Source organism: Conger conger, chromosome 2 (assembly GCF_963514075.1).
Source record: "Conger conger chromosome 2, fConCon1.1, whole genome shotgun sequence".
Lineage (NCBI taxonomy): Eukaryota > Metazoa > Chordata > Actinopteri > Anguilliformes > Congridae > Conger > Conger conger.
This window is the reverse complement of record NC_083761.1, coordinates 17747885-17761160: the sequence shown is the minus strand read 5'-3', so window position 1 is coordinate 17761160 and position 13276 is coordinate 17747885. Positions and strand designations below refer to the sequence as shown.

The following is a 13276-nucleotide window of genomic DNA, read 5'->3' as shown; positions in this document are numbered from 1 at the left end:
ACATGACAGAAACTGCCCAGTCTGCAGAAACTTCCCAAACTGGGAAACATGGGTTTCACCTAAATGCAGGTCACCTAACTCCAGGTTAACCCACACTGACCTTCAACAAAGCCTTTATTACATGCAGAGGAACTGGGGTCAAGACCCAGAGTAGACGTAAACAACCGGAGGAATTTCAAATAAGAGCTTCAAATATTTACTCTTTAATGTGCTAGGCTCAGTATTACTAAGACATAATTCCTCCTGAGCCCCCAAGTCTAATTTATGTTGATATATGTGTTTATCTTAAAAAGAGAATAGTTTTGGTATAGCAATAATCAATACAAAACAAAGGCAGCAGCTTCAATAACAAAGCCAAGGGCAGAGAGGTGACTGAGGAGGCTTGGCTTTGAAATCCAAACTACGCCGAGGCACCCACAGTGCAGCCTGTACGCATAGTGTGCGTGTGCATATGCACATGATTGTTAAGGATGTTTTATACTTCTGTGTACTACAAGTAAAAAACTATTCTGAGATTGTGCAAAGTTGCAAACCACGTCCATGTAGATGTCTTGTTACCTCTTCAAAAAATGTAAAAGAACTTGGTAGCAACCACTGCCTGCATACACTGCACAGGTCATAAGTGGTTGACTGATGATGTGACTTGGGATAATGATAATTCATATGATATTAGTTAACTTCCTGTTGTATATTTTAAACAACAAATATGGAGCAGTATTAGATGCAATGGGAAGATGTTGGACGATACTGGCATACTTTATCAATAAATAAACATAAAAAATACTTTATATTTCATACCCGATATAAAATATATATATTTATACAAAATTCTCGGGTCGTTCGCGAGTGCCGCGCACAATACAAATCGTGCAACCTATGCCGACGACGCAGAAGTACAAAACAGCCTTCATGCTGGGCTGCCGCTTCAAAAACATCACGAGTTAAAGAGAATTAGCGGCTCTCAGAAAACGCGCTGGCTCCAGGGGGAAGTGGCCCTGTGCCCAGCTTGAGCGAGGGAGACCCAGGGAGGTGTGCAAGCCCCCCCCCCACCACCACCATCCCACCACGCCGTCTCCCGCTCCCTGGCGAAAGCTCCTTCTCCTTAGCCCTGCCCTCGCACAGAGCGGAGCATCAGCTGGCAGGTGAGGGCTTCACCGCTCCACGCTGCGATTACCTGAGCGCCACTCTCATTACCCTCACAGTTCAGCCTCCTCCTGCCCACACAGAGCCCCCCCCCCCCCCCCCCAAACACACACCAAACCGAGTCACGCGTCCCCATTAACGGCTCAAATGGCCATGTCTCCAGAGAGCTGTGGGCTGGAGAGGGGCAGCCTGCTAGGAACACTCTTCCGTACAGCGGAGAGAGAAACAGAAGACGGGAACGGATTCAGAAACAGAGAGAGGGAGAGAAAGAGTACACAAGAGAGAGTAGATGAAGAGAAAGAGAAAGGGGGCAAAAAGAGTGAGGGGGCAAAAAGAGTGAGAGAAAGACTACTCCACCCAGCTGTACAGGCCCCTACCTGGATCTACAGCGTACCAACGTATGTGCCATTCGCAACAGGCTGGCAAACTTGCAAGCTGGTACCCAGGGGGTTTGTGTTCCAATCGAGACAAGGGCACACGTAATGGAGAATTAATGATAAATGTACACAGCACACAGAGCACAGCAGGACAGTGTGCCGGGTACATCAAGTAATACGCTGTAATATGTAAGTGAGGTGCTAGGGTTGAAATGGAACAGGCCACTCAGGCCAGTAGGGGGGTGCTGTGATGGTCAGGTCCTCCATTAACGCCGGCCTCTTGTTTCATCCTCAGAAAAGCCACAGGGCTCAGTAGACACCAAACCCCAGCACGTTCAACCAGAAAAAGAATCATCACAGTGACTACAGAGCCTAATATTGCTGGGTCACTTAATTAAAGGGTTTATCATAAATATCTGTTGCCATCGCACAGAAAAAAGGGGAATTCAAGCTGTGTATCTGTATATCAAGCTGACCCCTAGCTATACAAAGAATGTTTCAGTATGCCCATGCATATGTGCAAGTTGGCGTACTGTATGTATACAGGTACACTCTGATAGAGGAGACTCTGTGTATTCCACAGGGAAACAGGCCAAAGCTTCTCCGTCTGTTTTCAATGAAAACAGCTTGACACTACTGCCAAAATGACTGACATCATGGTAACTGAGTCACTGTCTGTGCTGGAGAGAGAAGGGTTTTATACTGCATTGAGATCTATATTCTGGACAGCAGCTCCATACAGCATACTGCTCTGCACCCTGTCTGCACTGAAACCCTTCCTTCTCTGCCTCCTCTCTATCCACATGCATGTGAACACGCGTGTGCACACGTGTACAATACACACATAAGCACACAGGCAATACAATCTTAAAAAATAACCTGCCACTGTAAACCTTGTAAATTTCAGGGCTTTGGTATGCATAAAACCATGCAATCACACTGTACACATAGTTATATCCAAGACTGTGCTGTATTACTAGAGAACAGCACTGGTCTCTATTTAAACACAAGAGACATAAAATAGCGAGTGAGCAGCTTCAGTAGACAGCAATATGGGCCAGCAAAGTGAAATGGATCTGTCCCATTACCAAAAGGATCAGAAAGAGCATAACTCAAAAGACACACTGCGATGCCAGGAATGATCAATATCTACTTCCTGCCGCAGTAAGGCAATCAGAGTGCAATCGGAAAATAACATTTAGAAAAACAAATACAATTAGGTGTATGTTTATGCACGTCTCAAGATTATCTAAAATACACAAAGATCCTGCTGCGCTTGAAATTATGTTTTGTTTTGTTTTTGTTAAAATGAAACTGATCTGCATGGAAAATTACCACACAAAAGAGATGCTGTTGCCTTCATGTACAAGGCGTAAATGCGCACCCTCTGAACGCAAGAGATGAAATGACGCCTTTGAAAACCGTGCAGCAAAGGAGCTCTGTGGCAGCTCTGACCTGGTGAGGACAGTGCAAAAATCGGAAATGCGGCACACACAACGATTCACAACTCCGCGCCGTGTCAAGTGTGAATCGTGACTGCTGCTCGCATCTGAATTCTGCATATAGCCCAAGTGAGAAAGGAGGAAAGCTAATGCAGGAATCAAAATAAACGTCTGAACCTAAAGGGATGAGGGAGCAAGGTCGGCCGTTCATCGCACGCCGCCGCCTCACAAAATGGCTGCCGTCGGCGGCCCGGATACAGGGAGAACCGGTCGGGACCGGACTGAATCTTAACCGAGCCCGAGTCCCTCTGCATAATTCATGACCGTCTTACTGACCGTTAAGTGAAAGACTGCTTGAAATGCAACTGTGCTTTAAAAGCAGCACTCGCACTCTCCGTTCAAAGAACATGCAGTTCTGTATATGCGGGGCAAGAACTCCAGAAAGCAGGCGGCTGAGGCAACCCCCTAAGTTCTGTTTGCAATGGTGCGGCGGTTTTACGGACGCACAGACGCGAGGATGACATAGTGGCGTGGAGGCAGGAACGCTGGGAGCGAAAACCGACAAGCGCCAAACCGCAACGTGCCATCTTTCCACTGGAGGACATCTCACACGGTTCTGGACAAAAATGAAGGCTGGTGTTCGTCAGTATGTGCCAAGCCAGTCAATCATGTACATAAGAGCCATAGACATAAAGCTCGGCATGTCTAATTAAACCAAACACTTCCCCCTGGGGTCACTCTGTAATCTGCATTGACTTTTCCCCCCCAGAAAACATGAAAGCCTCCAATTAGGTATGGATGTTAACCGCAAATTGTAAGGTAATGCACTGATATCCATTTGAATAACAGTGTTATTTGCACTCCAAGCACCAGTGGGTAACAAATCAGCTTTTCCAAAATGCAATATTACAAATTTCTCAGTGGAGTGGAAAATTCAGAGTCACATTTTTCCTCAGGGAGAACAAATAACAGCATGAGGCAAGCAGTGCCGAGTACACCCAGTAGACCTGGTGATATTACGCTAGTTACATTTCCCTGACATGATTCAAATGTATGGAATTTGCGACATAATATGAAATAAAGATAGTGAATCCCTAACCAGAAAGGTATGGGCCCTGCCTATTCACCCTGATGAAGGCCTGCGTGCCATATAATAAAGGCTTTTTAACATATCCAAACCAAGAGCGCCTTGGTCACCATCCTACCACCAACAATTACTGTAAGAACCAGTTTGTTAGCATCAGGTATGGAGAGTGATGACTTCATTCTGGCTATGTTTTTGAGATGAAAAAAGGAAGCCTTGCAGATTGAGGTGGGTTTAGAGAGTGTGGGATCAAATTTAACACCAAGGTTGGTGATGACAGAGGACAGGGAGATGGATTGACCATTGAGGGTGGGACATATGTTGCCTATGTTGCATTGGAGAGTTGTTGGGTGTGCCAAATCAGCATAGCCTCTGTCTTGCTGCTGTTCAGCTGAAGGAAGTTGGCAACGGAATTTTTTAATTTTTTATTTATTTAAACTTTGGTTGATTCCATTGACTAATTAAACCAGCACACTACTTTCGGCATGTTATGTCTCTTTTTATATTTTCTTATGTCAATAACAATAACTTTTTTGGTTACAGCACATTTTGTGCACATTCATTAAGGGTGCCAATAATACTGGATACTGGAAAAGTCCAGTCTATTCAAAAAGTGCTTAATCACTGCACCTACTAAATCCAGATCTCCTAGACAAAAGCATGCCAAATCCAGATCATACTGACATATGACAGGAATACACAGTAACTCCACCCAGCTCTGCTCCTCCACCGCTCACTTACATTTGTCAAGCCGTCTCCCGATCTTAGGCTCACAACGACGGGCCCCTCTTTTCCCTTCCACGGGAGCAGCCTTGTCATGAGAAACTTCACAGACGCATGAGACGACAGTGGTGAGGCTGCCCAAAAACGTTGTCCCTGTGTGGCTCGCTGCACCGCGTTTATGGGAATACGAGGCTCGGCGTGGGAGGACAGTTCAGCTTCAAGGGCACAGCGAGCAGAGGCACCACATTCACAATTAATGACTGAGTCAGGCGTACTGGATGCACACTCTGCAGAGCTAAAACGGGATTTGTTTAAGGAAAAAATGCCAAAAGCTGTATAATCAATGGCCCATGATGCATGCTGCTGATCCCGATGCCAAAATACAATCTGTGCCAAACAAGAGCAACCACCTACAACAGTTGCTAGTTGCTGCTAGTGGAGTTGGAAGAGGTTCAGGAAGACATAAACTGCACCTTGCTGCACCTGTGACTGCACAGATGATGAGAATTTTTTCAAAGGACACAAAGCAAAGGCTGCACAACAGGTTGGGAGCTTGCATCAGTTCAGGTCCTTCTGAGGTTTCCCGAACCGACACTGGGAATTCCTGCGGCACGGACCTTATATGAGCCGTGACCGGCCATTATGGCTCCAGCTCCTCTGGGGGATTGTTACACCCATCGGCAGTGCCCCTCACAAAGACTGCAAAGACATGCTGGTTACCGACATCGAGAGAGCTTCACAAGGCTCAGATCAAACGCTACTATCCAGGGAAACTGCAGAAAAAGTATTATTGTAAATATTGAAACTGGAAACAGATGCTTAGTCATTTTTTTTCTTTGATTCTGTTGGAGCTGAGCTTAGCACTTGCATCAATCAAAGAAGTCTTAAGAGAAGCCAAATTGAGTCAGTTTCCTCTAAAATAACATTCATATTTTCCATGGCTTCTCAGTGATGACTGAAATAAATGTTGTGAGAAATTACTTAAACATGTATTTTGTCTGTGCAGACACACTTGGTAGTGTACACCAGTCATCAATGACTAAGTACAAGGCTTAACGTCCAAGCCAGTGAACAAGGCAATTTGTTAGCAATGTCATCACATGCTGACATTACACTTAATAATAAATGGTATCAAGCTTATGCTTGAGCAAGAAAGATTTACATGCTGTAACACTCTCATTACTGCAGAAAAAATCCTCACGACTTTCCTGGGACGCAATTTTTTTGTCCAAGGGAAAATTTCCAGGGGACCGGAAGCTTCCAGGACTGGCCAATCGATGCCAGCTCTGAGACAATACAGGTCTCCTGGCTGGAGTAGAAGTGAGAAATATCCAGCGAGGAGCGAGACGTGGCTGACAACGAATAAAAACGACCAAAAATGTCATCCGTTTGGGGGAAGAGTGGGCCCAGAGGAGCGCCGTTCAGTGAGAGACCAAAAAGGGTTTCGGGGAGGCATACGGTTAGCACCGGGGGGCTGCTGGCTGAGAGCCTGGAGCAGGGACAAAGGCAGGGTTAGCCAGACGGCTCCATTAGCCTCACGCCGCGCGGCTCTCGTCTACAGCGCCAAGCGACGCGGGACGGCGGCGAGAACACGCAACCGCTTTACAGCACGTCGCTCCTCGCTACGCGCAGGTGTGCGTTTCAGGTGCGGGGCGGGGGGGCATTATGGGATGGAGCCCGGCGCTGCCGTGTGATTTACCCAGGAAGAGCTCGGTGTGTGTAATAACGGGGCCGGCGGATCCGCGCCCGGGCGTCACGCTCCGCAGCAGCGGGTAACTGCCGGCCGTTTTGGCGCGGCCCGGCGAGGGACGCAGGACGCCGTCGAAGGGCTCGTCAGATGAACGGATCCTAAATGAGCTGCGCGGCTTGCGGTGAGCCATCTCTCCGGCTGACAGGGAAAGCCCACGCTCCACACTCTATTTACGCAGCGGGAAACCCATGTCTCGCCAGCCACTCCGTTCCCAGATTAAACCCTCTTCTAAAACGCTGTGCAGCGACCTGTTGCACCTCTGACTGTTTGACTGTTTCTCCCCTTCCTCCAGCTCAACGTCACCCTGTTGCATTATCGCAGCTACCACTATCCCATAACAAGGAATGTCATGCAATGCAATTAATTAAATTATGTCTCTATTCTACTGAACTCCTTGTTCTTAAATCTGAGTAGCAGCATTAAGTGTAAATTGTTTCTACTGTCATATTCCAGCTTTTTCATTTTTTCAGCTACTGCATCATATTGTACCAGACAATATTGAACCAGAAAACAAAGCATTTAACTACTAACAATACTCATTTCTGCTGAAGTGAAAAAATGTAGATCATGCTTAAATTTATGACTCAAAAGAACACTTATTTTGACCATTGTTTTGACTGTCATATTCCGCTTTTAAATTTTTCCAGCGACTGCTTCACATTGTACCATACAATAATGAACCAGAAAACATTTGCTTTACCGAGCAACAATGCTCATTTCAGATGGGGGGAAAAAAAACTACTGAACTCATGCTTAAATGTATGATTCAGAAGAACACTGAAGAGGTCCACGAGACCTTATTTTGCCCTCTGTTTGCCATACTCTGCAGAGCTGACGTTGAGAAACACTTACTATGAGCTTGGAGTCTCGGCCCATGGATATGACTGTGCGGTTCACTGTCCTCAGGAGCTTCTCCATGATGATCTGGACATGCCACTGCGTGGGGCCCTGAGAGAGAGGAATAAAGGGCAATACATTTAATCCAATTCACTACGGAATAGCCAATATACCGATGCACTTACAGAAGGAATACACTGCGCAACAATCCCATAAATATAACATTACAGGCGTTTGGCAGACGCTCTTATCCAGAGCGACATACAGCAAAGTGCATAACCAGGGACAAGTGCACTGGAAAACTCTCAAGGGAAATACAGTTCCAAGTGCTAGGAGTGATCACATGGATAAGATTAATCTGATGAGACAAATTAAAGTAACAATAAAACAGTCTTAGGAAACATAGTGCTAGCAAAAATTAAACAAGTATACAAAAGTGCGGTAACAATACAATACAATATACAGCTGACATAGCCAATTTTAAATTACAGGGAGGTGCAATATTATACATAAAATTAACTAAGTTATCAATATCATGAAAGTGAGTTGCATTAGGTACAGAGGTCATGGGGTCAAGGCTAGAGCTGGTGGCTATGCAGTTAGGACCAGTTTGCATAACTGGTTTGCAGGTACATGGTTTAACACAACCTAAATGCCAGAATCGGGATAAGTATATGGGTCATAAGGTCAACGGGAGAGGATGTTTTTGGGTTGCCACTAGTTCACTGTCTGTACCCACATTACACACAAAGCAATGCCATGTTCCCAATGGGGTTACTGTGAAAACCACTTCTTCCATCTAGAAGCTGTCTGATTCCAGGAGCCACTCAAATGAGCAAACAATAATTTTCTTTGGGGGAAATCGTTGCTAATACATGCTTCTAGAAGATTCTCGATAAAAAAAGGATCTTGCGCTCGCCTGTTGGGTGTGCGCCCTGAGAGACTTAAAGCAAAGGAGCTCAGATGATTTATAGACTTGATATTGCAGCAGGTAAGAAAGCAGGAATCCTTAGGAGACTGGATTTACTGTAAAGTGCAGTTTGCAGTTGTTTTTTCGACAGTCTACTATTAACTGGGTGATGGCCAGGGCTACTTCAAACAACGCTGCACATTTCAACCAAGCTATCTATCTCGCTATCTGCAAGCTACCTGTGGCTATATATACTCAGTGAGCACTTTATTAGGTATTTATTAGACTTATTGGTCTTCTGCCGCTGGAGCCTATCCACTTAGAGGGTTGTCCCAGGAGATCAGCCATTTCTGAAATACTCTGGCAACAACAATCATAGCAAGTTCAAAGTCAATTCGATCACATCTCTTCTCCATTCTGACATTTGGTCCGAAAAACAGCTGACCATGTCTGCATGTTTTTATGCATTTAGTTGCTGCCTCATGATTGGCTGATAAAACATTTGCACTAACAAGCTGGCCGAATAAAGTGGTCACTGAGTGTATGTGATTACAATTACCACTGCATGGCATCATTGACTAGGTCCCAGCAATCACCCAGTTAACAGTGGACTATCCAAAACTGCAAACTGTCCAGCCTCCTAAGGATTCCAGCACTCTTCCCTGCTGCAATATCAAATCTGCAATATCAAAGCTGAGACCCTTTGTTCTGAGGGAGGGAGCATGAATGCAGGTGCACACACACACACACACGCACGCAACACAGACATGCAACACGCACACACACACACCCGTTTGAGGTACAGCTTCACAAGCTCTGTGTGGCAGCAATGAGGAAGCAAACAGGCATGACCAGATCACAGATAAGTTCTTCTCTTAACTGGTTTTCCCCATGAGCACAAAGGCGGAAATAATTAAATCAGTGTAATTATGAGCGGGAACTTTGCACTGAGACACCACATGAAGAAATGATTCTGGCTGTATCGATTACAACCAGAGGAACGCCAACATAAATTATTAAAGGAAAATTCCATTAAATAATTAAGTTAAGTTTCTAACCTTCAGACACAAATTAAATAACCAAACTGATTAATTAAGAAGTCTGGCGTAAAAGCTCAATACCCCATTATTCGCAATGAGAGTCCTTATCTGTGAACTGAATAATACTGCAGTATGAATGGGGGGTTCTAGAGAAAGATGAGAGCAGGGTGCTGTAAGCTCAGAGTCTGTGGATCGATACTTTGGAGTAAATGGCCTGGTAAAAATTTGACTGTGCATTGAGTGGTAAACTAACATTATTAGGCATTCGGATTGGGTTGGGGCGGGGTGTGGCTGAAGTTGAGAGGATTGAACAAGAACAAAAACAAGCGTCTGTGTGTGCATATTAATGTGTGTGTGTGTGTGTGTGTGTGTATGCGTGTGTGTGTGTGTATGCGTGTGTGTGTGTGTGTGTGTGTGTGTGTGTGTACATGTGTGCGTGTGTGTGCGTGTGGAGGGGAGGGGAGGTATGGGTACCGACCACATCCTTCCTGTACAGCACTTCCAGGATGTCGCTGAGTAGCTGGCAGCAGGCTTCCAGCTCCTCCTGCTTCTCCAGGTGAAACTTGAGCTGATCGGTCATCAGAGGCAGCAGGATCTCTCGGCAGTCTGGGAGGAGGAGAACGGCAGCACAGCGTGCGCTCAATACCAGGCCGACGTGAAAACACTCACACAACCTCGCCGTCACATTAAGTCAGCTACGCGTGGCGATGCATGCCGATTAATGGGGCAACAGCGGTTAGCGAAAAGAAAAACTAAAAAGCTCGTTTTAAATGAGGTGCGGTACAAATGAAATAAAACCAGGCTTCTGTGCTTGCTAACCCCCACTCTACAAAATTAGCCGTGATAACGAGCTACGGTGGGAATCTGTATGAAGCACAGTGACGGCTAAGCTATTGTACGTAGGAGGCCAATTACGCTCGCTCTTCAGGCATGAGAAGTGTTTACATTTCCGTTTCAGCCATATACATCCTTAAACTATATCCCAAATCCTTGTTTGAAAAAGTGGCACAGCTGCGCCTCCATAATTAACGTAATTATTGCAATTCACAATACATAATTAAAACAAGTGCAGTGGAAAAATAGACATACACCATCTGCACCAATGGGGAAAAAAAAAAATTTGATGTTTGATGTTTTACAAAAATCTAGGGGAATTTATAATTGTACAAACCTAAAAATCCACAGAAAAGGGAGGTGTATTTTGACATGTAATGTGTTACTAGATAATATTAGCTTCATTATTATCATGCAAATTGAGCAGATAAGATAATGTACCTATATGCAGAGTATGTCAAACAGAATAAAGCCAGGACGATGTTGATAAGAAGCTTGGATACAGCAGTAATAAGTATGAAGAGGTCAATTCTGTATTATCATATTTTTTATTAAACCTGAAGTCCAATCTCCCTCAGCAATGCAGCTAAATGAGGACCAGAGTATCTGGGGAACAAACAATGGAAAGAGGTCCATCTTCTGCATCAATTAGTGGATGTGTGTTTGGATGGGGGGAATTCGATCGGGAACCCATAAGGGGGGCCGGGAGGGGGTTGGGGGTCAATGTCCAGCGAAGGGGCCATGGCGGTTGGCTCCCTTTCATGGCAGGGATGGAGTGGGGGGATCGATGCGGGCCTTCATTACCCGACCAAAACCAATTAAAGACACAGAGGGGCCGAGTGTGGAAGCGCTGCAGGACCGCTTTCTCCGTAATGCTCTACGAGGAGGGATATCGACGGGCTGAACGACCCGGTCGCGCGTCTCCGGGGCTCCCAGAGCTAACCGTAGAGCTGTGCGCGTGGAGAGCACAGCAACCGCGAGACCGCGGCTTCAACCCACCGTACGGATCGATTCTGGCAGTTTCCGTCTCACCGACTTCCACATGCCAGTCTGAACACAAAAGGGTAGACCACCGGTATTCTTTAACGTGACACGGTGACAGTGTCGGCACTTTATGAATCTGTTATCCCCAAAGACGTCCTTTGAGAGTCCAACCGCCATCTGTGGCTAACGTGCCATCAAAGGACATTTCCCCCTGCTGCGGCGAGCAAGCTTTAATTCAACTCTGTGACACAGACAAATGGCACACTAATGCGTTCTCTTGGATATTGTGGATTGTGAGATAAAAGAGCTGAACCATCTTGCCCTCTCTTATCTTTAAAGACCTTAATCAAATCTTACGAGATTTCTCCCCCCCAGTCAAATAAAAAATATATAAAAAATGTAGTTTTGTATTGTAGTATTATCCTTATCCTTATAGATATCTGTACAGCTGACCATCTCACCTCATTCGTCAAAGAAAATAACAGATTTCAGGACTCGCACAAGTTTACTGGGCCTGCAACAGCAATAATCATTCATTGGGTATTCATCGGGTATCATTGGGTCATTCATTTGTTTATTATGGTTTATAGATGCATGCATTTACGTAAAAAATAAGACATAGAGAACAAGAAAAAATGTCTAAGTTTCCATGTATTGATGGGTGGCAATTGGTGATACTGAGAGACTTCAAACTTTAATCACCTTCAAGCTTTCTGGCTGACCTGAAGCCATATTCACAACCAAGCAAGCTGTACATTGCCTTGTTCACAACGTTGTGCGACTGCAACTTTTTCATTGCCGCGCCAATAAATCTGAGTGCTTCTGTAAGTTTGTGAGAGCAGGGTTGATGGAGAGAACATGCAAGGGGTGAGGCGCAATATTTTGGGAAGGCAATACACAGGTCAACCCACGTTTGCTTCAATAACTGAGACATGCCAACACACCGATGCTTGGGCCAAGTTCTTCTGAAGGGAGTGCAGTGGATACTTCTGTACTTCCCACAATCCATTTCCTAAGATCCACGTGCCAGTAGTCACTGTTCTGCTGCCCAAAGATGAAGTTTTCACTTGGATGTAATTAAGTGATGTGGAGGGGAGACCAGCAGTTGACAAGGAACATTAAAACAAAGTAGACATGCCCATCATGCTCTTTGAAAAAAAAGTCATAAATTTCAACTGCTTGAAATGTGAATGCATTAATAAGTCCCGTAGAGTCCTGTTCCTCAAATCATGGTCCTCGAGGGCCGAGAACTGCTGGTCTATGTAAGAGTCAGGTGGGAAGCCAGCCTGGTCAATCAGTAGCACTACCCGGGAGTAAAGAAAACCAGAGCTAGATTTGGATTTGAGGGCAAGATTTGATGATCTTTGCTCTATAGCCTGAGTGTGTGTGAGTTTGTAACAGAATCCCGTTTCTGCTTTTCTGTCTGTATGTTTCTACTGTTCCATTTATTGGATTGTCAGAATTGTAAAGCAAAGAGGGTTTCTTCCTCGTGTTTTATTTGCGAACCTCAATATTCTCAGTTAATCAAAAATCTTGATCGATACTTTTTTCCTGCTTGGCTTAAAACCTACTCCCCCTGGGCAACCCATAACGTAGACATGCATAATGTGATTCTGATTGAGCACCCAGCTACAGTACAAAACAGCAGCAAAGCACCACTGAACTTGCAACCTTCCGATCCCGAGCCCAGATCCTGGGCCACTAAGAGCGCTTTACTTGTGCGCTTTATTTGGAAATTATCGGAAAGATGTCTTGGTGAACGGAGAATGAGTCCGGGCCCATGGGACCACGGTGCGAGAGCACTGAAGTCTGATCCAGCACCTTATTAAATGGGAAAAACAGGTCACGCTTGATGCAAGATCACCTCCATTCACAGGACAATGCATTTCCCGGGGAACGTTCGCCTCCGGTGCCTTGCTCCACCAGTGAGATTCCATCGATTCGGTTCAAGTCTGCACTAGACTACCCTGATGGAGAAGCAGTCAACGTGTTTAAAGAAAATAAAAAATAAATAAAACAGGAAAGATCCCATTATTTATTTCTCCATATTCTGCGGCCTGACAGCTGAGGCTATAAGCCGAACCATAAATCCAGCGCAGAATAATAATGTAGGGAGCCTGAGAAGCTGCTGGAGCATTTAGCCTTGCTTGCC

General features: G+C 45.3%; 1 protein-coding gene across 1 annotated transcript in view; it reads right to left on the bottom strand.

Moving 5' to 3' along the window:
- Positions 1-13276, bottom strand: part of dock1 (dedicator of cytokinesis 1) — a 254821-nt gene that overhangs the window by 157398 nt on the left and 84147 nt on the right. Inside the window, exons 26-27 of the mRNA XM_061225326.1 lie at positions 9785-9912; positions 7372-7467 (exon numbers count right to left, since the gene is read on the bottom strand). Coding sequence (XP_061081310.1) covers positions 7372-7467; positions 9785-9912 — 224 coding nt within the window. The remainder of the gene's footprint in view (positions 1-7371; positions 7468-9784; positions 9913-13276) is intronic.